Raw genomic sequence first — 23,983 nt, forward strand, 5'->3', positions numbered from 1 at the left:
ACAACAGAATAAAAAAACTACTACGAACTAAAACATAATTTAACCATAAAGAAACAATCATTAATATTAACTTTTTTATATTACAAAATCGACATGTCAACAATAAAACTTGAGTAAATGAAAGAACTAAAACAATTTAACCTTTAAAAAAAACAACCAACATTGAAAAAGGTCTAATTAAACTTAAATAAACTGATAAATTAAGAGCCAGCAGAACTGGCCTCTGGCCCACTCCCCTCTTGTGGTTCTCCATCATCCACCTGCATAGAAAATGAAAGACTTGAGAATAAGTTTTTTAACTTATACGTTGTGTCAACTTTTCACAACTTTTAACAATTTCTCAAAATTAACTACAGAGTTTGTTTTTGATATCCATACTTTAGTGTATAAACAAGTTTCAAACAAACCATGATGTGATTCAACTGAAAAATTATCATAAACCCAAAAAAAAAGTGTGCGACTGTTTAGATAGAGTATGCGCATGCCTGCGAGAGATAAAGAGAGAGAGAGATTATGTGACATTTGAACAAGTGAGAGAATGTGTGTATAATAAACAGCTTTCACCATCATACATTATTATTTTATCACCCAACTCATTGTATGAACTCATTATTAAATACTTTATTTTTCTACACTTTCTGTGTAATGTTATCAGTAAGATGTGTATTTCTAGTAAAATTCACCAGGCTTTTAAAAAGTGCAGTCCACATATTTCATAGCATGTGTCTATTCTGTAAAGCTGAGCGTACACGGTGTGAATTCTGACGGTCGGAACGTCGTGAGCTCTCGCACACGACACGAGTGAGTTTATGGGAAAATAATTCGTACGCAGCAACACGAGACAAGATTTTACTGTAGGATTTCACAAATTCTGTCGTAAGCATTTTCGCACCTGTGAGTGGCAGAATGTACAAAAAAAAAACCAAGAAGAGTACGGCAAAGATATTGGCTTAAGTGCAGAAAACAGCCTGGAATTGCTGTTCTTTTGTATTTCTGTTTATGCATTCCGAAATTGCAATATAAGTCTAGTGCTGTGGCGGTGAAGGAATTTCTCTGGCAGTGGTTTTTCGTGCTAGCGCATATGCCGTTTTACCGTCCTAATATATCATGATTGTAGTGCCAAGTAAATATCTATATTGCTAGTATTAATGTTACATATATTGTTGCTTTTTTTTATAAATATGACCGTTTAAAAACAAATTCAGTGGGCCTAATTATTTATTTGTAAATGCAGAATGAGGAGCAATGAGGTAAACGCAACGTAACACGTCTTTCCCTTTATGATTAAATTATTAAGACAATACATCTACAGCCAAATATTAATGCGGTGTCTTCAAGTAAAAGTGAGCCCGCAGCATTTGTGCTCCTCTAACTGCACAAAATAAATACCATACAGAAGGCATTGCATATTAATATATGGCATTTTCTCAGTAGGTCTATGTAAATTAATACATAGCAATATAGTATGAAAACAAATTATTCATTATTTAAATAAAGTTTCAGAGATAGCCTACATTTTTAGTAATTTAAATATTCTCATCATTTCAGAACAAGCTAAGGCATAACAACTTACATTGGGCTATATCATGCGTTCCTTTGTATATATATATATATATACATGTGGGTAAAAAGTAGTACCTAACAAAATCGTTTAAGCTCACTTGTTAAAGCAGAAGCTCCATAATAATGTGGAAAACGTCGTCTCCGCGTATGATCATCATGTTTAATGTAGTCTCTTGTTCGTTGACAATTTATTTTGCATTTATTATACGTGTATAAAGTGTAAAACAATAAATGCATATCTTATAGCCTATTAAACATGGACATTCCGTTGCTTTTTCTCTGTCGCGACAGCCCTTTCAATATCCGTTCATTTATAAACTGTACTACAGCGACTTTGGCACAGCTTGGATTACAGAAAAATTGCGACATTCTTTGTACATCTTGTACTGCTTAAACCAGTGGTCTCTGCACGGAGTCAGCTTTTTATATTTATTTATTACATATTTTAGTTGGCTTATTTTATGTTTAGATTGTAATTAATGATAAAACATTAACAAGTAATGAAAAATCAACAGTATTACAAAGTAAAACAAAAAAGTTTTTATATCAAAAGTAGCCCTCGTTTTATGCATTGTGGTAGCCCTTATAGCCTAATCTACACTCTCTCCTGTTTCCGCACACATCCAAAGCTGTGACCGGACATAACAAAAACGTGTATGACAGGTTTTTCAGGCAAAGAAGCTGATCAAGCGGTCGTCACTGAAAGGACCTGTCATATTTGTCATGATGTCCGGTCACCGTGTGTGTGTGTGCGCGAAACATAGCCAGCTATAGAGTTGTCGTCCAGATTTGAGGTAGCAGTGCCACATTTGGCTTTCTTCTTCTGTGTTTTGTACATTCTGATTGGTCAATTTCAAGTGCTTTGCCTGATCGTCTCGTTCACCCGCACCAACACTATTTATACCGACAGCTCCCGAACTTTTTTGACATGTTTAAAAATTATCGGGAGGTAAGGTGCTCGTTACCTGCTCGGCTCGTAATTGCGAGCCGCGACCATACGAGCATGAACGATTTGCTCCTGAGGAAAAAAAAGGCATGCGAGCTCCTACGACAGCAAAAATCGCACCGTGTACGGCCGCCTTAAATCAAAAGATGTTTTCATATTTCTGCACTTTAGTATGTGTGATATACTAACCTTTATTTAGTAAATCATTTCAAATTTTAAATCATCTTTTTTTATTATGCTATAATAACACTAATCAATTTACTTTGTTTATTTACACCGCATTAGAAAACTTGTAAAAAGTCAGAGCATTCATCTTGTAAACGCATGTGAATTGATCGTTAACTTTTGCGCCACATAGTCAAGTGAGATCTCCTTAAAGGGATAGGTCACTATAAAATGAAAAATCTGTCATCATTTACTCATTTTCATGTTGTTCTAAACTTGTATGAATTTATTTATGATGAACACAAAAGAAGATATTTTGAGAAATGATGATAAACTCACAGCATATAGTGTCCATTGACTTCCATAGAAGAAAACATTATGGAAGTATTGTGATAAATGATGAAGAAGATAGTTTGATAAATGATGGTAAGCACACATTGACGGTACCCATTACATTCCATCTAGGCTGTAATACACGGTGCTTCAGCCTCTCACCGGTTAGATCACTTGCCCACCGCGGTACCGTCTTTCATCGTTGTTTTGATATTTTCTTGTAATTTAATCATTTAGTTTCGTTACAGAGCGCAAACATTAACATTTGCTGAGCAGAGCGCGCGTCACTTTATAGAGCAGCCAGTGTCAGATTTCATTTACTGTCACAGTACATTCACGGCGCATTCACACGGGGCGTCAGCGTTAACGCTTAACGGAAGGCTTGTCTGAAGCGTGGCCAACAGCCAATCACAGTGGCCGCTACACATGCTCCGTTCTTCCATAAACGTAATTGGCTGGCTGTGTCTAGGTAATTTGCATAAGGCGATCTGATTGGCTGACGCACGCGTTGCCGCTTGAAAAGTTGACAAATGTTCAACTTCTGCCGCGAGCAACGGCACTGACGCAGCGCCGACGGATCCACAATTCAGTTCGGCAATGCATGACGTCACCCATTGAAAGTGAATGAGAAGCGTTAACGCTGACGCCCCGTGTGAATGCGCCGTCACACGGGGTGCAAGCGTTAAACGGAAGGCTTGTCTGAAGCGTGGCCAACAGCCAATCACAGTGGCCGCTACACATGCTCTCTTCTTACATAAACGTCATTGGCTGGCTCTGTCTAGGTAATTTGCATAAGGCAATCTGATTGGCTGACGTACGCGTTGCCGCTTGAAAAGTTGAACTTCTGCCGCGAGCAACGGCACTGACGCGGCGTCGACAGATCCACAATTCAGTTCTGCAACGCATGACGTCATCCATTAAAGTGAATGGGAAGCGTTAATGCTGACCCCCGTGTGAATGCGCCGTCAGAGTGTGCAAGGCGAGCTGACTGACCAGACGATGGCAGAAGACATGTTCTTACTCGTATTTGTTATAATATACATATATAATGTTTAATATAAGCGAGAGTTTTGTTTTGTTTTTCTTTAAGAATAATAATAAACCCATCATTCAAGCAGCGCTTTACGGAGTAGCCGCCGGTTGCTCTGCTTGGGACTGGCGGATTTAGGTCAGAAGCATCTGCACACATTGACTCAAGTACTTAATTAAACCAGCTGTTGCACTCACATTGCACGCGGATTCATAAAAAATTTAAAGCAGCGTACGCAAGCACTGCATTTAAACAGTTGCGTCTAATTCAAAAGTGAACGTAAAATGTGCACGTCTGCATACAAATGTATAAGCCCCGCCCACCCGGTGATATCAGTATCACTGGGTTTGTCACGTGCTGATTAACTGGTTGGAAAATTCTTGCCGTTTCTCAATGTCAATGATACTTCCTTGGCAGGACTGGTCTTTCCAAGTCACTTCCTTCAGAGGCTAGGTGAGGCTCCTCTTTACAATTTGGAGAACACATAAATGGTACATTCCTCAAAATATCTTCTATTCTGTTCATCAAGAAATTCATACAGGTTTAGAACAACATGACAGTGAGTAAATAAAGAACAAAAATTTCATTTTTGGGTAAACTATCCCTTTAACTCTGCAGTAAGTTTTATTGAATATCAAATGGTTTGTGCTTTCTATCACTAAAACCCTCACAGCAAACAGCACGCATAGGGTTGGTGTACTACTTATGAATTACGGCTCACAAATATCATGGTTTTCAAATATCATTGGGCCTGAAAATGGCCAAGTACATAGTTGCATGTAAAGTGTAACCCACTTTGACAGACAATGCTTTAGTCTCTAAAATGGTAGTACTTGACATCCTTTCACTCACCTGAGTGCTTCTGTGAGGGGCATATCTTAAAGTATCAGCAATGCAGCCTTCTACCGTAGTCTGCAAAGTTGTGGGGTGTATCTTGTGGCAGGCTTCTAAATATAAACAAAGAGGGAAATAACAAGAATTGAGTATTTCAGTACTTATTTTAGCTAAAGCAGTTGACTAATTATAGCCTTAGCTTTATTTTATGAATGTTATTTTTATGATAATCTTTAAAGTAAAACAAAAGACTAACAGCCTTTCTGATCAGTGAACTGCTTCGTATAACGGGTTTTAACTTCGAGAAATAAGGTTATATATAAATCTATATTTTGAGTTTTTTTATTTTGTATGCATCGATTAATCTAATGATTCATTTTAGGAGTCCGATTCCACTTCAATTCGATTCTCTATTATCTCCCCATTAATTTAACTAATAGCAATTTATCCATGTTGATTTACATATCTGAATGGAAAAATTTCAGTATGTGTTTATTGCTCTTAAAATTTCAAAATAAAAAGACTATACAATTGCAAAGTAATGCATTCTTAGTCAGAGGTAGCATTTAATAAAGCGTTTGCAGCGCATACTGTGCAGTTTAGTAACAGTATAAAAATCTGAAGTTTACATTACTTTAATTTACATGCATTTATGAGCAAAACCTGTTCAATGTGCTTTTGATGGTCAGTGTAATTATTGTAACTTGATTTGTTCAATCCACATTGCTTTCGTGCTATTTAACGACATATATAAACACAATGTATGTGCTTCATAAGTCTATAATTATTACATCTTTTTCTCTTAAGTTTGTTAAGATAGATGAGGACTAATTTAATGCTGGGCAGAGAGTGAATGAAAGCGCAGTCTACTGGTAACAGTGTGTTTTTACATATTTCATTGCTTTCTGTTAAATTGCTCAAAGTCATGACTGTTTAAAACACACTTGGCATCACATTCATTATTTTATAGTAAAATTACACTTTTCCACGTCAATCCACAAGCATTTAAACCATAAACAAACACTTACGTTTTATTCAATTTTATTTATATAGCGCTTTTCACAATTATTAATTGTTTCAAATCAGCTTTATATAGATAATATAAGAAGCAGAATACAGCGGCTAAGAATAAACCATATAAGAGAGAGTAGTAATAATGTAACGTATACAGGAAAGTTAAGGCAATGTTGGCTGACTCTCCATGGGATGAAAAATCCCCCTAGGATAAAAACCCTGTGGGAAACCTTATAGAAGGAGAAAAACCCTTCAGAGACACACACACACACACGGCGAAGGATAGCTTTAATTAAGCGTGAGCAGCGCAGCAAAAATAGAAATGACGCAGAAACAATCGAAGCACTGCTGCTACAGCGCCGGGAGCTCACGCTGTGGGGTGCATGCTTGTTAACATTGGCGCTGAAAAAAAAACGTGACGCTTACGCACTGCTCACACTTGCTGTGTGAAACCGGCGTGGATTGGAGCCACTTGCGTTGTAGTCTCGCGTAGCCAGACCTTCAATACTTCAATACTTCAGCCAACAGTTTGTGGGCGTGACGTCTGAGGCTTAGACTACTTGCGTTGCTGCTATTCTACAGGCCGCCATTTTGGGTCTGAGGAATCGTCGCGCATATTTTGCATCAACGCGTTGTTCCAGCCCTAATTAAAACGTGTTGTATGGTACTCAAAAGGTACTCAAATGTTGTCTTTTTTAAAATCCTATCTGAGATGGGCTTTAAAGGGACATTCCACGTTTTATTTAGTTTTCCGACGGTCTTAGTACTAGAGGTGTGAATCTTCACTAGTTCCTAAATTCGATTCAATTCCGATTATTAAGTTAACGATTCGATTCAATTCGATGTTACGATGCATCATGATGCATCACGATGCATTGCATCCTTTTTTTATTACTGCACATTGCTACATTTATATTGATGAATGTAAGAAGGCAGATGTAAACTCCTTTTTATTTTGTTTTCTTCAAGAAGTATACTACTTAATAGGAAACAAGACAAACTTGTTCTGTAAACATCAGACAACAGCAGCATTTAAAACTAAAACATTAGGAAAAATTAAAAGTGCATAAAACTGTCAATTAGTGTTTTTAAGTACTTAAGTACTTTAAGTGCATTTTTTATCACTCGTGTCTCACAACCCTCCGCCATTTTTTCTACCGCCACATACCTGTACGCGACGAATGATGTCAGCAGGCTATAATCGATTATGGGTTATTACTGCATCGATGCAGAATCGTCCACCCCAGCATCGCGATGCATCGCACAATCGATTAAATGTGACACCCCTACTTAGTACACAATGTTACTACAGAAGAGTCAAGTTTTAAATAGGAAAATTATCGAAACTCTTTGGTTATTTTTTAGCCCGATACTAAATCAGATTCAATGGATTGTGCCAAGGTAGCGCCAGACCCGGAGATCAGCTGAATGAATTTCAAAATGGGGAGGGGGAGCTGAAAAATAAGCATATTTTCAAGTATGCAAGTGTAATGTCCCTTTAAAACCTAATAAGTTACTGCCATATTTAAATATTTCAAAAGCGCTACAAACAAAGGTGAAAAAAACATACATTGAAATGTATCGTTAAGCTGAGATAAATGACTTGTACAGTGAAAATTTTTTTGGTCATACCCCACACCTATGTATAGTAAAACTTTGACTGTTTGTACGCACTCACTTGCATAAAACACAAAGGCTGCATATGACTCCTACATACAGTTGACATATGTGCATTGTGACAAATTTTAATACCTTTTGGCCACATACTACATTTACAGAATAATGCATGATAAAGCCTTGTGAAGGAGATACAAATGGTTAGACAGCCTCAATTATAAACAGCACTGTAGTTGAGGAGACAAACACCACTGAATACATTGCAGTGTTACCCACAGACTTAGTTTATTTGTGGCGTCACATCCTATGGGTGGATGGCTAAAAAGTGGGTAACTAATATGCAGTCAGGTGTTGTGCACAGCATTTTTTACACACACACATACACTAACCCAACCCCCTCTAATAAAATATAAAGTGACTGGGGTCACAAAACAACTTACGGATTATGACGGAATGCATTATTAGGTCCTGAAACTTCTTTTTGCCCCTGCGGCCCTTCAAACTGTAGGTGGCCCAAAGGGCATTTGTTCCAATTTTCCTCATCATTCGCCTTACAGAGTCACCAGGAGTTTTACCCCCAAGCAAAGCCAGATAATCAACCTGCAAAGAGACAAAAAACAGACATTTAAAAATTTAAGGCTTGTATTGTATTAGCTAGTGACTTCCTTGTCCTCTGCTCAGTGTTCATTTATTAGATTTTACCATTTAGCCAATGAGAATACAAATTCATCTCTAAATTTTATGTCCTGACAAGTAAGAATAAACTAATGATCTTAATGCCCCCAAAATAAAAAAACAGAAAAACTTTAGACTCAATAAGGTTGTCTAACCAGGGAACCATTTATCATACATTTCAAAACACATGGTTAATTTTAGGGCTGTAACAATCTTCAGGTAACTCAAGTAATTTGAATACAAAAATGTTTGTGCGTGTGTGACGTTGTTAATCAATGGATCAGCACCATTTCACTTTGTTTTACTCTTGAATCTCATTTCCTCACTGCATGAAGTTCATACATTTAAAATCGTATATTTCCACAGTGAAATTCAGGCATAAGTCATAATATGGATTGAAGTCTGCTTTTTAAAATGTGTGTGACTCGTGGATTTATTATACGAGAAAGTGAACATACTATATAAACCTACAGTACTGCCCAGAGCTGCTCTAAAAGTTTATTTTGATAAAAGCACAGCCTCTAGAAATCAGTTGTCTATCCTATAGGGCAAAGTGTCAAAATGAAAGTCTGTCTGCAACTAAAACTCTGACAGAAAAAACACTTTACTATGAATTTTATGTAACACACACGCACGCACGCATGCACGCACGCACACACACACACACACACACACACACGTCTAGTTATGAACTTCACCTGTGGTTGTTGTTTTGTACAAACTGTATATTCTATTCCCAAAACCTACCCCAGTCCCTAACCCCAACCATCACAAAAACCTGTTGGCAGTCTTTAAAGGAACAGTATGTACGAAATTTATATAAATTAAACATAAAATGGCCCTGATATGTCACTACACATTAAGAAATCATTTTCATTTCAAGTACTTATATCACTGACAACAGTGGTCTGGCCAGGATATTGTCATTTAAAAAGTGGAGTTGCAGCCCTCAACTGATGTTTATGTTATCATGTTGTGTATTGGCCACCAGTTGTGTGATTGCAGTACCAGTTTTAGCCACAGGTTTTGTGATTGCAATACCAGTTTTGGCCACAATCCAACATACTGTTTCTTTAAATTTATGAAAAAGTAAATTTTTTGTTTAAGCTCTAGTTTACAGGGGCACTTCCTGTAAATCCCTTAAAAACACATATACCACACATCCTATTTTCACATACCACTTTTTTTCTGTAGGCGGTATCCTTCAGCTTGTCAGAAGCTTCTTCCAGTTGCCTAGAAGACTGCAGTGGCCTGGTGAACTCCTCTATTTCACGCTCATTACAAATCATGTCTTTAGACAAAATTGACTGAATGGCTGCTAAAGACTCTTCAATTTTGTCCAGTCTCATAAAGATGGCCCTCACATAGGCTGGTACAGCATCATCTGAAAAATATAAATAAATCTGAGCAATTCTCCTACAGTCCTTTCTGACCACAAGAAATTGACAAATGATGCAGGTATGGGTGTGCAATATGATTTTTCAAGTGCGTTTTGATACTCAGTTCATTCCACTTTTAATGTTACACAAAAACCTGCTGCACCTTTAATGTTCATCATACAACCAATATCTAAGAGAAAATCATGTAATGTTCTTGTTTACCAAGGAAAATCACTGCATTTTTAGATAATTTTGTGTATATCCATTCAAGTGCAAGAAAATGAACCGAGTGAGCATGTTTTGGCAAGGCCTATGCAGCCTTGGCCTGATCACTGCACACGGTGGTTCCGGGCAATCCTGGTTGTCAAACTGTGATATAACTTTGCACCAATATTGTCACCCTTACAAATGGAATTGTGAAGAATGTTTGAAATGCCATCTATAAGCAAAGCTCATTATCATTCCCTTACGAAAAAGAAGTATACTTCAAGTTCATTTTATTAAGTATACATAAGTAATGTTGGAGTATATTTTTAAGTATACTTTATGTAGTAAGTGTACGAACATCTATGTTCTAGTAGTATACTTGTAAGTGTACTGCTTGAATACTGCTTGGGACTAAATTGGCCCACTTTTAGTATATAAAAGTATACTTCTAAGTGTACTATAAGTGTAAGAGTAGTCAACTTTAAGTGTACAATTAGTGCACAATTAGTTCTTCATTTGTACTGCAAGTGAACTCATTAGTATACTAGTAGTTTTCTAGACTTATACTTCAAGTGTACATGCAAATGTTCTGTTAGTGTACTCTTAGTAAACTAGTAGGTTACTAATTTTGTGCTGCAGGTATACTTCCAAGTGTTCTTTTAATTTATTTTTAGTTAACTAGTAGTTTACTAGTCATATACTTCAAGTGTACATGCAAGTGTTCTGTTAGTGTACTCTTAGTAAACTAGTAGGTTACTAATTTTGTGCTGCAGGTATACTTCCAAGTGTTCTTTTAATTTATTTTTAGTTAACTAGTAGTTTACTTGTCATATACTGAAAGTGTACATGCAAGTGTTCTGTTAGTGTACTCTTAGTAAACTAGTAGGTTACTAATTTTGTGCTGCAGGTATACTTCCAAGTGTTCTTTTAATTTATTTTTAGTTAACTAGTAGTTTACTAGTCATATACTGAAAGTGTACATGCAAGTTGTCTGTTAGTGTACTCTTAGTAAACTAGTAGGTTACTTATTGTATGCTGCTTGTGTAACAAAGCACTTTGACACTGAGGATCCATCTTCAGGTTTTTATTAAACACTCATATTCCAACAGGCAAGGTCAAACAACAGCAATGTCAGGCAGGCAAACCGCTCAGCAATGACAGCCAGTACAAATCAAGACTTTGCGCTAACTGAATGTTTCCAGAGAGTTTATATAGGCTGTCCAATGAGCTTCAGGTGGCAGAGTAATCAGTCCAGGTATGAGGGATTATGGGAAATGGAGTCCAGAACGAAAGTTAATTTTCAGGGGATTCAGCCATATATATATATATAGATACATATACAACCTCAAAACAGAAAAAGTTGGGACACTGTAGAAATTTTGAATAAAAAAGGAATGGAATAATTTATAAATCTCATAAACTTATATTTTATTCACAATAAAATATAGATAACATATCAAATGTTGAAAGTGAGACATTTTGAAATGTCATGCCAAATATTGGCTCAATTTGGATTTTATTCAATTCAATTTTTTTTATTATTTATATAGCGCTTTTCACAATACTCAATTGTTTCAAAGCAGCTTTACATTAATAAAAGCAGTAAAAGCACAGAAAAACGACAGATAGCATAACATAATACACAATAGCATAAGCAGTCAAATTTGCTGCGGCTATGACGCGACATTATGAGCGAGCATATTACTAATGTAACGTCTAGAAGAAGAAGCTAAGTTAAGCCCAAGCAGGCTACCTCCCCGAGGTAAAAAACCCCCTAGGAGAAAAAAAACAAAAACCCCGGGTTGTTTAGTCGAGGAAATAAAAATAAAAGTCCTAGGAGGGAAAAACCCTTGGGAGATATACATGTATATACACACATATTAACGGATAAGGAGCTTAAGCAGAGATTAAGCAGAGATTAAGCGGATATTAAGCGGATATTAAGCGGGTCCTGCCAGTGGTCGTTGGTCAGGCATCAGCTGGGCATCACATTGAAGGACGACCAGTAGATCAGAGGTGTGCCGACTTTCACATCTACCGGAACTGGGTCTGTTTGTCCCATTGTCCTCAGGGTCAATGGGACCCAGGGACGAGACAGGGAGAGAAAAACAAAATCATATTAGCTTAGGGGCCGTTCACATGTAATGCAAGTGTCACACAGTGATGTGGTTGAATCATCTTAGTTTCAGACAGACTAACTATTGCAGCATAATTATATATTATCCACAGTTGAGGATTTTGCAAATTGGGGGCCCACTGCGACGGTATATATGGTAACTAAGGGTCACCTTCCAATTTTTAATAGAAAATGAAACCTGTCGACCCGTTTGACTAAGGCCGTAACCCCACTGTCGTCGTTAATGCAGGTTCAGTGGCAAACGGGTCTATATCGCAAACTATTTACAAGATCACGAAAAACCGCCAACATCGCAACCTGACCATACGTGTCAACCCGTTTGACTAAGGCTGGAGGCCCCACTGTCGTCGTTAATGCAGGTTCAGTGGCAAACGGGTCTGTATGGCATACTATTCGCAATAGAAAGAAAGCGCCAAAATCACAACCCAACCATACGTGCCAACCCGTTTGACTAAGGCCAAAAGCCCCACTGTCGTCGTTAATGCAGGTTCAGTGGCAAACGGGTCTGTATGGCATACTATTTGCAATACAAAGAAAGCGCCAAAATCACAACCCAACCATACGTGCCAACCCGTTTGACTAAGGCTGGAGGGCCCCACTGTCGTCGTTAATGCAGGTTCAGTGGCAAACGGGTTTGTATGGCATACTATTCACAAGAACACGAAAGTTCCAAAATCGCAATTCGACTATAGGTTAAGATAAGATTTTTATTTATTTATTTGGTTGGTCTGTGTTATGACCGCGAGTGCTTTTTTCCGTACAGATAACTATTTCGAGTTAAGTACTTTTACTAGACAAATTATGCGAAGGCTTTGTTGAAGAGAAAAGTTTTAAGTCTAGATTTAAAATTATCGACTGTGTCTGATTCTCGGACATCGGTTGGTAAATCATTCCAGAGCTTAGGGGCTAAGTAGGAAAATGACCTTCCACTTTTAGACACTTTTGATAGTCTAGGGATAATCAAGAGACCAGAGTTTTGCGACCGTAGTGTGCGTGATGGATTGTATTCTGATAGTAATTCTCTAAGATATGAGGATGCTAGGCCATTTAAAGCTTTGTAGGTGATTAGTGATATTTTAAATTGTATGCGATATTTAACTGGTAGCCAGTGTAAAGATGCCAGAATTGGGCTTATGTGGTCATACTTTTTAGATCGAGTAAGTACCCTTGCGGAAGCGTTTTGAACTAGCTGAAGCTTGTTTACTTGATTTGCATGGCATCCCCCGAGTAGCGAGTTACAATAGTCTATTCTAGAGGTCATAAAAGCATGGATAAGCTTCTCTGCGTCAGATGTGGACAGTATATGGCGTATTTTCGAGATATTTCTAAGATGGAAGAATGCTGTGCGGCAGACGTTGGCGATATGACTATCGAAGGATAAGTTGCTGTCGAACATCACACCTAAGTTCCTAACAGTGGAAGATGGCACCACAGTGCAGCCATCTATGTTCAACTTGTAATCTGACATATTATGTTTGTAGCGATTCGGTTCAATAATAAGTATCTCTGTCTTATTGGAGTTCAGCTTAAGAAAGTTATGTGCCATCCAGTCACTAACATCGCTAAGGCAGTCTGTTAGCTTAGAAAACGTGTGTGTTTCGCTGGGATGTGAGGAGATGTAAAGCTGGGTATCATCCGCATAGCAGTGAAAACTTATGTTATGTTTCCTGATAATGTCTCCTAGAGGTAACATGTATAACGAGAACAGGATAGGACCTAAAACCGATCCCTGCGGTACACCGTATTTAACCAGGGAGTGATATGACTCTTCCTCGTTTACATAAACAAAGTGATAGCGATTGGTTAGATACGACCTAAACCAGGCTAGCGCCTGACCACTGATACCAACATAGTTTTCTAGTCTATTGAGTAAGATTGTATGATCTATTGTGTCAAAGGCTGCACTAAGGTCTAATAATATAAGAATTGAGATTTCACCACGATCGGATGTTAATAGGAGGTCATTTGTAACTCTAAGCAACGCTGTCTCTGTGCTATGGTGGGGCCTGAATCCTGATTGGAACTTTTCATATGTACTATTATTTGTCAAGAATGTGCGTAACTGGCTTGCCACTACCTTTTCTAATATTTTCGAAAGAAAAGGGAGATTTGAGATTGGTCTAAAGTTATTAAGCTCTCCCTGATCAAGCTGCGGTTTTTTAATCAGCGGTTTAATAACTGCTAGTTTGAAAGCTGTTGGAACGTATCCTATTTCTAGCGATGAGTTAAAGATATTTAGAACCGGGGTTGACACTACAGGGAATACCTCTTTAAGCAGTTTTGTGGGAACGGGGTCTAATATACAGGATGATGATTTGGATGATGTAACTAGTCTAGAGAGCTCATCTATTGTAGTAGGTTTAAATGAATCAAGATGTTCGTATGGTAGTCTAGTGTTAAGTGAACTAACGGGTTGAGTGGTGGCTGCCTGGGTAGCTACGATGTTTTCCCTTATAGACGTACTTTTGTTAGAAAAGAAGTTCATGAAGTCGTTACTATTGTGTTGAAGTTTACTATTGGTTTCTGTTTGTTCTTTATTTCTAGTCAGTTTTGCAACCGTGCTGAAGAGGAAACGAGGGTTATTATGATTCTCATTTATAAGCCTGCTAAGATAGGTAGATCTGGCGGTTTTAATAGCCTGTCTGTATTGTTTAACACTCTCTTTCCATGCTGCACGCCATACCTCTAACTTTGTGCTTCTATAATTTCTTTCCATTTTCCTAGTTGCCTTTTTGAGTGCTGCGGTGTGATGATCATACCATGGAGCTGGCGGTTTTTCTTTGATTCTCTTTTTTCGAATGGGAGCAACGGCATCCAATGTGTTAGAACAGACATTGTTTAGGTTTTCTATTACAATATCTAGATCGTCAGAGTTATCTGCTACATGTTTAATTTGGGACAGGTCTGGAAGAGTGCTAATAAATCTATCTTTAGTGGTGGAAATTATTGTTCTGGCTAATCTGTAGCATGTTGTGGATTGACTGATCCTATCTAGAAGTACAGTGTATGACACAAGGTAATGGTCAGAAACTGCATCACTCTGAGGTGATATTTTGATGTCATTAATATTGAGCCCGAGTGACAGAATTAAGTCTAATGTGTGCTTACGAGTATGCGTTGGCCCTGTCACGTTTTGTCTAATATTGAGAGAATTTAGAACATCCATAAATGCACGTCCTAGTGCATCTTTTGGGTTATCCACATGAATATTAAAATCACCAACGATAAGAGCTTTATCTACAGTGACTACAAGCTCAGACAGGAAATCTGCTATTTCTTTAAGGAAATCTGCATGGTGGCCCGGAGGTCTATATATTGTAGCTAAAGCAAAAGAGAGCTGTTTGTGGTTACGATCGGTTATTTCCATATTTAACAACATTAGTTCGAATGATTTAAATTTTACTTCAGATTTTTGGTTTACTTTAAAAATTTTGTTGTATATTGTAGCTACACCACCCCCTCTCCCCTTTAATCGAGGTTCGTGTTTATAATAATAGTCTTGTGGGGTGGATTCGTTTAAACTAATGTAGTCGTCTGCTTTAAGCCAGGTTTCTGTTAAACAGAGTGCATCTAAGTTTTGGTCTGTAACTATTTCATTGACAATAGGTTCTTTATTGGTAAGCGATCTAATGTTAAGAAGGCCGAATTTTAACATTCGAGGTTCATCTGTTAAAGTATTGTTGTCTAATTTTATATTAATCAGATTTGTACCAGATGTGGCAAGCGGTGCTCTGTATTTATTTGTTCGGGGAACAGATAAAGTTGAAATGTGTTGATATTCTGGTAAGACTGACTCGAAGTGCTGGGATATAAGTGATCTTGACATATCACGGCAGCTAACAGATGGACGGTTAAGCCGATCCGTCTGTTGTCTGACTTGTACCCGGGATAGTCAGACTGTATTCGAAGTAAGACTATTGGTCAGATTTATAGAGAGAATCGCACTTCCTTCCTGAGATGGATGGAGGCCATCTCTCTTTAGCAGGTCAGGTCTCCCCCAAAAATGCTTCCAATTGTCTATAAACCCTACGTTATGCTGAGGGCACCATTTTGACATCCAGTCGTGAAGAGACAATAATCTACTGTAAGTTTCATCCCCCCGGTAGGCGGGGAGGGGACCAGAGCATATTACATTGTCTGACATTGTTTTAGCAATTTCACATATCTCTTTAATATTATCTTTGGTGATCTCCGACTGGCGGAGTCTGGTGTCATTCGTGCCGGCGTGAATAACAATTTTAGAAAACTTACGCTTAGCATTAGCCAGCACTTTAAGTTTTGATCTAATGTCTGAAGACCTGGCTCCCGGTATACAATCAACTATGGTGGCTGGTGCCTCAATGTTTGCGTTCCTAAGTATCGAATCTCCAATGACCAAGGCACTTTTAACAGACGTCTCAGTCGGTGTGTTGCTTAGAATATCGAACCTGTTTGAAATTACCAGGGGGGTCTTGGGTGGGCACCGGAAACGACTTTGCCGCCTGACAGTCACCCAGTTAGTCAGCCCCCTTGACTCAGATGATGGAACCGAGCTATGTGTATTACGTTTAACACTAGGCGCACCCGAAACAGTGTTTGTAGCATTAGCGGTATTAGCGTTTGTAGCATTAGCGGTATTAACGTTTGTAGCATTAGCGGTATTAGCGTTTGTAGCATTAGCGGTATTAGCGTTTGTAGCATTAGCGGTATTAGCGTTTGTAGCATTAGCGGTATTGCTGTCATCAACTAGCGTTTGGATGCGCGCTTCTAGTTCTGCAATCTTCTCCGTCAGCCTTACTACTTGAATACACTTAGCACAAGTAAACCCCTCTGTGCTGATGGAAGAAGCTAAACTGTACATGTGGCAAGTAATGCAGGTTACAATAACAAGCGGAGTCTTACCGCTTTCATGTTGGGTGATGGCGTCTTCGGTCACCTGGACGCGGTCCGTGAAGCTACATCGCGAGGGAAGCTCACTCGCAGCACGCCCCGATCGCCTGCGGACGTCTGTAGCCAGTGTGATGTGAGGCAAGCTGAATCTGCGACGGCCGGGCAGCGGCTCCTCCACGGCTTCCCGATCCCTTTCATTCTGGGCGATGGCGTCTCCGTTCCCTCGAGCGCGGTCCGTGAAGCTGCACCGCGTAGGATGTTCGCTTTTTGCACTTCTCGGTCGCTTGTGGATGTCTGGAGCCTGGGTGAACTGGGCGCTGTACTTCGCGTAGGATCTGCGATAACCGGGTATCAACTGCTCCACAGCTTCCCGCTCAGGTGAGGACAGGTCTGAATAGCATACAGTGGATGAGTCCGCCATTAGATCGGCTGTTTGTTGATGTTAGCGGGCTATATGCTAACACTGGGTGTTTAGCAGTGATAAATCGTTTCACGTGGTAGTACTGCTCAATAGTCGTCACGGTAAAGTATTCTTGAGATAAACGAATATGTTATATTATATAAATAGGAACAAGGTAGTCAGAAAATAGGATTTGGATGATTTATGAGAGCTACACATTCCAAAAAAGTTGGGACAGGTAGCAATAAGAGGCCGGAAAAGTTAAATGTACATATAAGGAACAGCTGGACGAGGACCAATGTTTAGGAATAGGAATGGTGTCCCATTCTTGTCTAATACAGGCTTCTAGTTGCTCCACTGTCTTAGGTCTTCTTTGTCGCATCTTCCTTTTTATGATGCACCAAATATTTTCTATGGGTGAAAGATCTGGACTGCAGGCTGGCCATTACAGTACTCAGATACTTCTTCTACGCAGCCATGATGATGTAATTGATGCAGTATGTGGTCTGGCATTGTCATGTTGGAAAATGCAAGGTCTTCCCCGAAAGAGACAACGTCTGAATGGGAGCATATGTGGTTATAGAACTTGGATAAACCTTTCAGCATTGATGGTGCCTTTCCAGATGTGTAAGCTGCCCATGCCACACGCACTCATGCAACCCCATACCATCAGAGATGCAGGCTTCTGAACTGAGCGCTAATAACAATTTGGGATGTCCTTGTCCTCTTTAGTCCGAATGAAATGGCGTCCCAGTTTTCCAAAAAGAACTTCAGATTTTGATTCGTTGGACCACAGAACAGTTTTTCACTTTGCCAAAGTCCATTTTAAATGACCCTTGCCCAGGGAAAATGCCTGTGCTTCTGGATCATGTTTAGATATGGCTTCTTTTTTGACCTATAGCGTTTTAGCTGGCAACGGCGAATGGCACAGTGGATTGTGTCCACTGACAATGTTTTCTGGAGCCCATGTTATGATTTCCATTACAGTAGCATTCCTGTATGTGATGCAGTGCCATCCCGAAGATCCAAAATGATCCAATATTTGGCATTTTTTAATTTATTATTTTTGTTTGATTAGCTCACTGATAGCATACGAAAGATTTAACTTCAAATTGAAAGTACAATTAAAAGGTATATGTCAAGTATAAAAATTAATACACAGGAACATATTGTACTTTAAGTGCAATGTATATATATTTATAGTATGATGTTAAGTTCACTTAAAGTAGTAAAGTAGTATAGTAAAAGAATACTTGCAAGTATACCTGCAGCACACAATTAGTAACTTACTAGTTTACTAAGAGTACACTAACAGAACACTTGCATGTACACTTTCAGTATGACTAGTACACTACTATTTAACTAAAAGTATAGTAAACGAATACTTGCAAGTATACCTGCAGCACACAATTAGTAACTTACTAGTTTAATAAGAGTACACTAACAGAACAATTGTATGTACACTTCAAGTATGACTAGTACACTACTAGTTAACTAAAAGTATAGTAAAAGAATACTTGCAAGTATACCTGCAGCAAACAATTAGTAACTTACTAGTTTAATAAGAGTACACTAACAGAACAATTGCATGTACACTTTCAGTATGACTAGTACACTACTAGTTAACTAAAAGTATAGTAAAAGAATACTTGCAAGTATACCTGCAGCACACAATTAGTAACTTACTAGTTTAAGAAGAGTACACTAACAGAACAATTGCATGTTCACTTTCAGTATGAGTACTAGTTAACTAAAAGTATAGTAAAAGAATACTTGCAAGTATACCTGCAGCAGTAAATTAATAACCTAGTTTACTAACACTAAAGATTCTCCATAAAGATAATATACATTTGTACACTACATATACTTTCAAAATTTACTTAAAATATACTGTTTCTAAAGGATGCTAAATAATGTATTTTATAAATATGCTGTTAGTGCATTATTATAATGATAACTTTAACAGATAAAGTATACCTAAAGTAAACTTTAAAATAAGTTCAAATTATTATACTTTAAAAATTGCACAGAACTTTATCTCCAAGTATATTTTTTAAAGTATACTTTTAGAAAATATACTAAATTATAATTATTTTGAAATATGTTAAAAGTTTAATTGTAAGCAAATATGTTGTAAGCATACTTTCAATATATTCAAAGTAGTACATTTCTTTCTAAGTATATTTGTAATGTACTATTGCAAAGTTAAATATAGTTGAAATACAATAAAGTATATTTATTTTTCACCAGGGCTATTCATTCATTCATTACTTTATACTATATAAGTATATGTCAGTAAACAAGTATAGGCCAAATATACTTAGACATTTCTGTCAGTATAGGTCAAGTATACTTTATTACAATTTAAGTATATTTCTGAGAAAGACCTAAAGTACATTTTAGAAAAGTACATAAAAAGTAAACTGAAAGTATACTTTCTTATTTTAAGTTTAAAAGAAGTATACTTTAAGCACACTTGAATAAACTTCTTTTTCGTAAGGGTTGTTAAAACATTGTTGCATCATCCACCTCGTGCAGTGTTCATTGACAAAACATCTGCTATTTACACACTTGTTTCATTATTTTGTCTTTTGTCATTAAAAGTAAGAACAAAGACTTTCATTTTCCTCGACCGCTTAATTTGGGAAATTAGTTTGACTATACTGCAGAGTGACTTAGTAAACTAAACTTGACAGCGTATCAAGCTTCCTGAAAAATTTAAAATACAAACTTTTTTGCTAGGTCTGCCCCTAATAGTCGACTAATCATTAGTCAAGCAAGAGAGGCTTGTTTTGAATTAATTTAAGTTAGTTGATAAGTCGCATAAAAACCCCAAAAAGAAAGTGGGAAGCATTAATTCACATATAAACATTTAGTAGCGAACATACACAAAGCTCAAAAAGAATTTTGCAGAAATCTTTCATTTTTTAATAAAAATAATGTGGAGCTCCTCGGTTCTCCTGATTTTGTCAAGTGGTTGATGTCCTCAGGGCAACATTATGTTGACCCTGGGACAACATTTCAATCAACCCATCAGATTTCAGAAATAAGTTTACAGTTTCTTTTAAGTTTAAGCTTACAACCAGGATTAGCTGTTTTTAGGCCATTGTTTTTCACTTATCATGTTCCTCTGATTTTATGATTTGGTTATTGTTAGGGGTGGGTTAAGGTTTTATTTAGAAAAATGTTGTTCTTGGGTCAACACACTATGCTGCCCCGAGGACATCAACCACTTGGCAAAATCAGTTCAAGCGTGTAGTATCCTAATGTGTTCCTCGTAATGTGTGTACCACAGTACCAGTGGTAACTACTGTATATGCAAATAGTTTGTGTAGATCTTGGAAAATATCCAACTTACTTTGAGGGCTTTGAGCTACATTTGGAGTGCTGGTGGTAGAAGAACCTAAATTTGGGTGGGGGGGGGGATTGTTAAAACCCAAACATTTTAACATGTCATCATTACCAAGCTGTTTAGTGACTAATTAAGGCATACCTTGACCACTCTGCAACACAGCTCTGGTTGGAGTTACATCCAAATTCATGGGCAAAGCTGCAAAAAAATAAAAATTGTGCGTGTGTATGAACATGTTCACAAACAAATAGAGATAAAAAAAAATGGAATTTGTTCTGAATATACAAAAGTGTAAGAACATCTTTAACTAAACACACACAATCACATACACTAACAAAAGAGATATAAAGCCAAATAGCTTTTTATTGCACATGTCCCAAGTGTTGTGTCAATTAGGGGTCTTCAGGGGATTACTTAGAAAACCCAAGGTCCGACCCGTGACCCGATCGGGTTCGGGTCTAAAAGTTTCACATGTGCCTTGGACACGGGTTGGATACAAAACCTCTGTGTCAATACGTGTAATTTTGGCAAAGATACAGCCTCAAATCCGTTTTTGGCACTCTTCGCAAAATTTGTTGATGTGGTATACGGAAACAGATTGGCAAATCATTACGAATTCCATAACTTTTTCCACTGAGTGTCCTAGATGGTATATATAGGGGCGGTTTCCCGGACAGGGATTAGACTAGTCCTAGACTAAAATAAATGTAAGAGCTGTCCAAACTGAAAACAACTTGCACTTATCTTAAAATACATCAGTGCCCTTTGTTTTGCCTCAAAATGCACATAATAATGTTTTTAGTACTGTATGTTTCTTAAAACTAGTTATATTTCCCAATTAAACTCAGGTCTAGTCCTGGCTTAAGCTAATCCCTGTCCGGGAAACTGCCCCATAGAGTTTTGCGCAAATCGGACAAAAGCTCTATAGAGGAGTTTGACAAAGTAGGTTTTACGAATAATTCTAAATGTTGTCATGACTGAAAATTATGTCATATGGTTCAATCGTCTTAAGCCAAGGAATCAGAAGAAATAAGAATTTTGTTTCTAGGACCTCTGTGGGTTGCCATAAACCGCAGTGGCGGAAGAAAAAGGAAGAATAAGAATTCTAACGGATACAATATTCTAGGCTTGACCCCTAATAATGTATTAAGATGGAGACTTACTTGAGCTATTCTGGTTGTGACTAACTGAAAACAAATCCATTGATGGAGTAACTAAAAGCACAGTATCATAGCAAGTTAAAAACTCAGTATAGTTTACTCAAAGTCTATATGCACAATTCTGACAAAAACAAAACAGATTATAACAGACATGAAGCACTCTGTGGTTACTCAATTTACTTACAGGAAGGCATTGTTGGCATCTGTGGTACTTGATGAGTGTGGTTCATTTTGACAGATGTTTTAAGTTTCTTGGCTGGGGGCTGATCTATATCTGTATCTAATGGAGAGATATTTACACATAGTTATTATATAGTCGCTGTCCGATGGAAACATTGAATCTTCATATTTGGTCTTTTCCTTTGGTGCAGAAATCTTTGCTATTGAGCACATTGCCATTAATGGTCTAATCGGATTCAACAGATTGTACCAGGGCTATGTTAAAAGTGCTAGCGCCAGACCCGGAGATCAGATGAATGGATTCCAAAACTGTAAAATTCAAAGTGTGTTCCATAATAGTTTTGTAAATTTTTAAATTTTAGTTTTTAAAATGGAAATAAACTTAAACCAAGAGAGCAATCAAGAATTTTTTTTACCAGAGTCAAGGTACCGTGCTGGAGCAATAACCTTCCTGACTGTTTGCGCTTCCTGTTCACTGTCCAAATTTGAGGTTATTGTGGCCTGGTTGAGCTTTTCTCTAGCCTTGTTGTAGGTGGCTACAAAATATGGATAGAGGTTAGAACAGAGAGAAAATATTCAACAGGTGTGCCAGAAATGTATGCCTGACAGAATACTGCATAAAGCTGTTCAGAATATGGATTAGTTTAAAGGTTTTAATGAGGTAGGTCAAGTATCTACTAATTTACTCAAGTTGTTCTAAATCTTTGTTTTTCTTTCTTTTGTATCCAAATACAAAATAATATATTTTTAAGAATGCGAGTAACCCATAGTATGGGGAAATAAATGTAGACTGTTTCAAGTCAACAGGGGCCAACATCTGTTTTGTTACAGGCATTCAATCAAACATTGCTTTTATGTTTATTAAACAGAGCAAAAGAAACTTACCGAATTGGAACCACTGTAAATGATGACTGATTTTACACAAGTAAGATAAGCAGATGATACGCAAGCAATTTCACATTTTTGCATGTACCATCACTTTAACTTCACTTAAAAAGCAATTATTTAAAATGGAGGTTGTTTGCTGGCTTAGTTTTCAAGATATCAATCTGGAAGAGTACAATACCTGTGTATGTTAACACAGAGACTTCACACTTGGCCCAACATGTTTTATCCGGTATCTCTCGTCGCTTAACTTTGCCCGTAACATTTTTCTGTGGCCAGTAGCAAAACACAGTCTACAGAAAAAAAATGATATTGTTTACAATAAACTCCATGAGTAACATCTGATGACAAATGCCAACTTACTTAAAATGCTGCAAGAGGCCAAAACACATCTATCAGTATTATTGGTAAAATGTTTAGTCCATTTAGAACAATGACTGAAAACCGCACTTAAAGGGACAGCAAGTAGAATTTACCCCCATCTAGTGGTGAAATTGTATTTTGCATTTTAATGAACAATGCTCTCTAGCGCCTCGCTTTTCCAAATGTGTGTTGCAACTACGGTAGCCGTTATGTAATCACTGATCTCCTTGTCTGTTTCAGCCAGTTTACGTGTTCTGAATGAAAACGCGTTGTAGAAAAGTGTTGATAGGCTAGTGCTTTTTGTCCCTCTCTATTATAGTTTATCAATATGGCGGAACGACATGGAAGCCTCCTTGGACTTATCCGTTCAATGTAAGTAAAGAGAAAGAAATTCTAAGCTTACAAAGAAAAGTCAGATCATTGGCAGAGGTCATTTGACACCAAGGAGGATATTTTTATAAAGACATTAATTTTGATTAATAAAATACTTAAAAATCTACTTACAGTCCCTTTAATAGTTAACCAGTGTTTCCCACAGGATTTTGAGAGAATTGCTCAGATTTATTTATATTTTTCAGATGATGCTGTATCAGCCTATGTGAGGGCCATCTTTATGAGACTGGACAAAATTGAACAGTCTTTAGCAGCCATTTAGTCAATTTTGTCTAAAGACATGATTTGTAATGAGCGTGAAATAGAGGAGTTCACCAGGCCACTGCAGTCTTCTAGGCAACTGGAAGAAGTCTCTCAAAAAAGACGCTAATGATATCACACACTAATCTGCAATCTGTGACATCATATCGTGTTTGCGTTAGTCTAGTGTTGGGACTTGAAAATCTGTTTTTCTATTATTATCTGTTCTGTTGTCAGACAT

At 37.6% G+C, this 23,983-nt stretch overlaps 1 protein-coding gene across 1 annotated transcript; it reads right to left on the reverse strand.

The window, feature by feature from the left end:
• LOC129445838 (uncharacterized) lies at positions 1 to 22,643 on the reverse strand. The gene is made up of 8 exons (XM_073873642.1): positions 22,278 to 22,643; positions 21,866 to 21,961; positions 21,685 to 21,735; positions 20,663 to 20,719; positions 9,356 to 9,561; positions 7,943 to 8,102; positions 4,890 to 4,984; positions 1 to 260 (listed from the first exon to the last, which is right to left on the reverse strand). Exons 2-8 carry the CDS (start codon positions 21,909 to 21,911, stop codon positions 201 to 203), a joined length of 675 nt encoding a protein of 224 aa, XP_073729743.1. The 5' UTR covers positions 21,912 to 21,961; positions 22,278 to 22,643; the 3' UTR covers positions 1 to 200.
• Between the last annotated feature and the right edge of the window lie 1,340 nt (positions 22,644 to 23,983).

Source organism: Misgurnus anguillicaudatus, chromosome 11 (genome assembly GCF_027580225.2).
Source record: "Misgurnus anguillicaudatus chromosome 11, ASM2758022v2, whole genome shotgun sequence".
Classification (NCBI taxonomy): domain Eukaryota; kingdom Metazoa; phylum Chordata; class Actinopteri; order Cypriniformes; family Cobitidae; genus Misgurnus; species Misgurnus anguillicaudatus.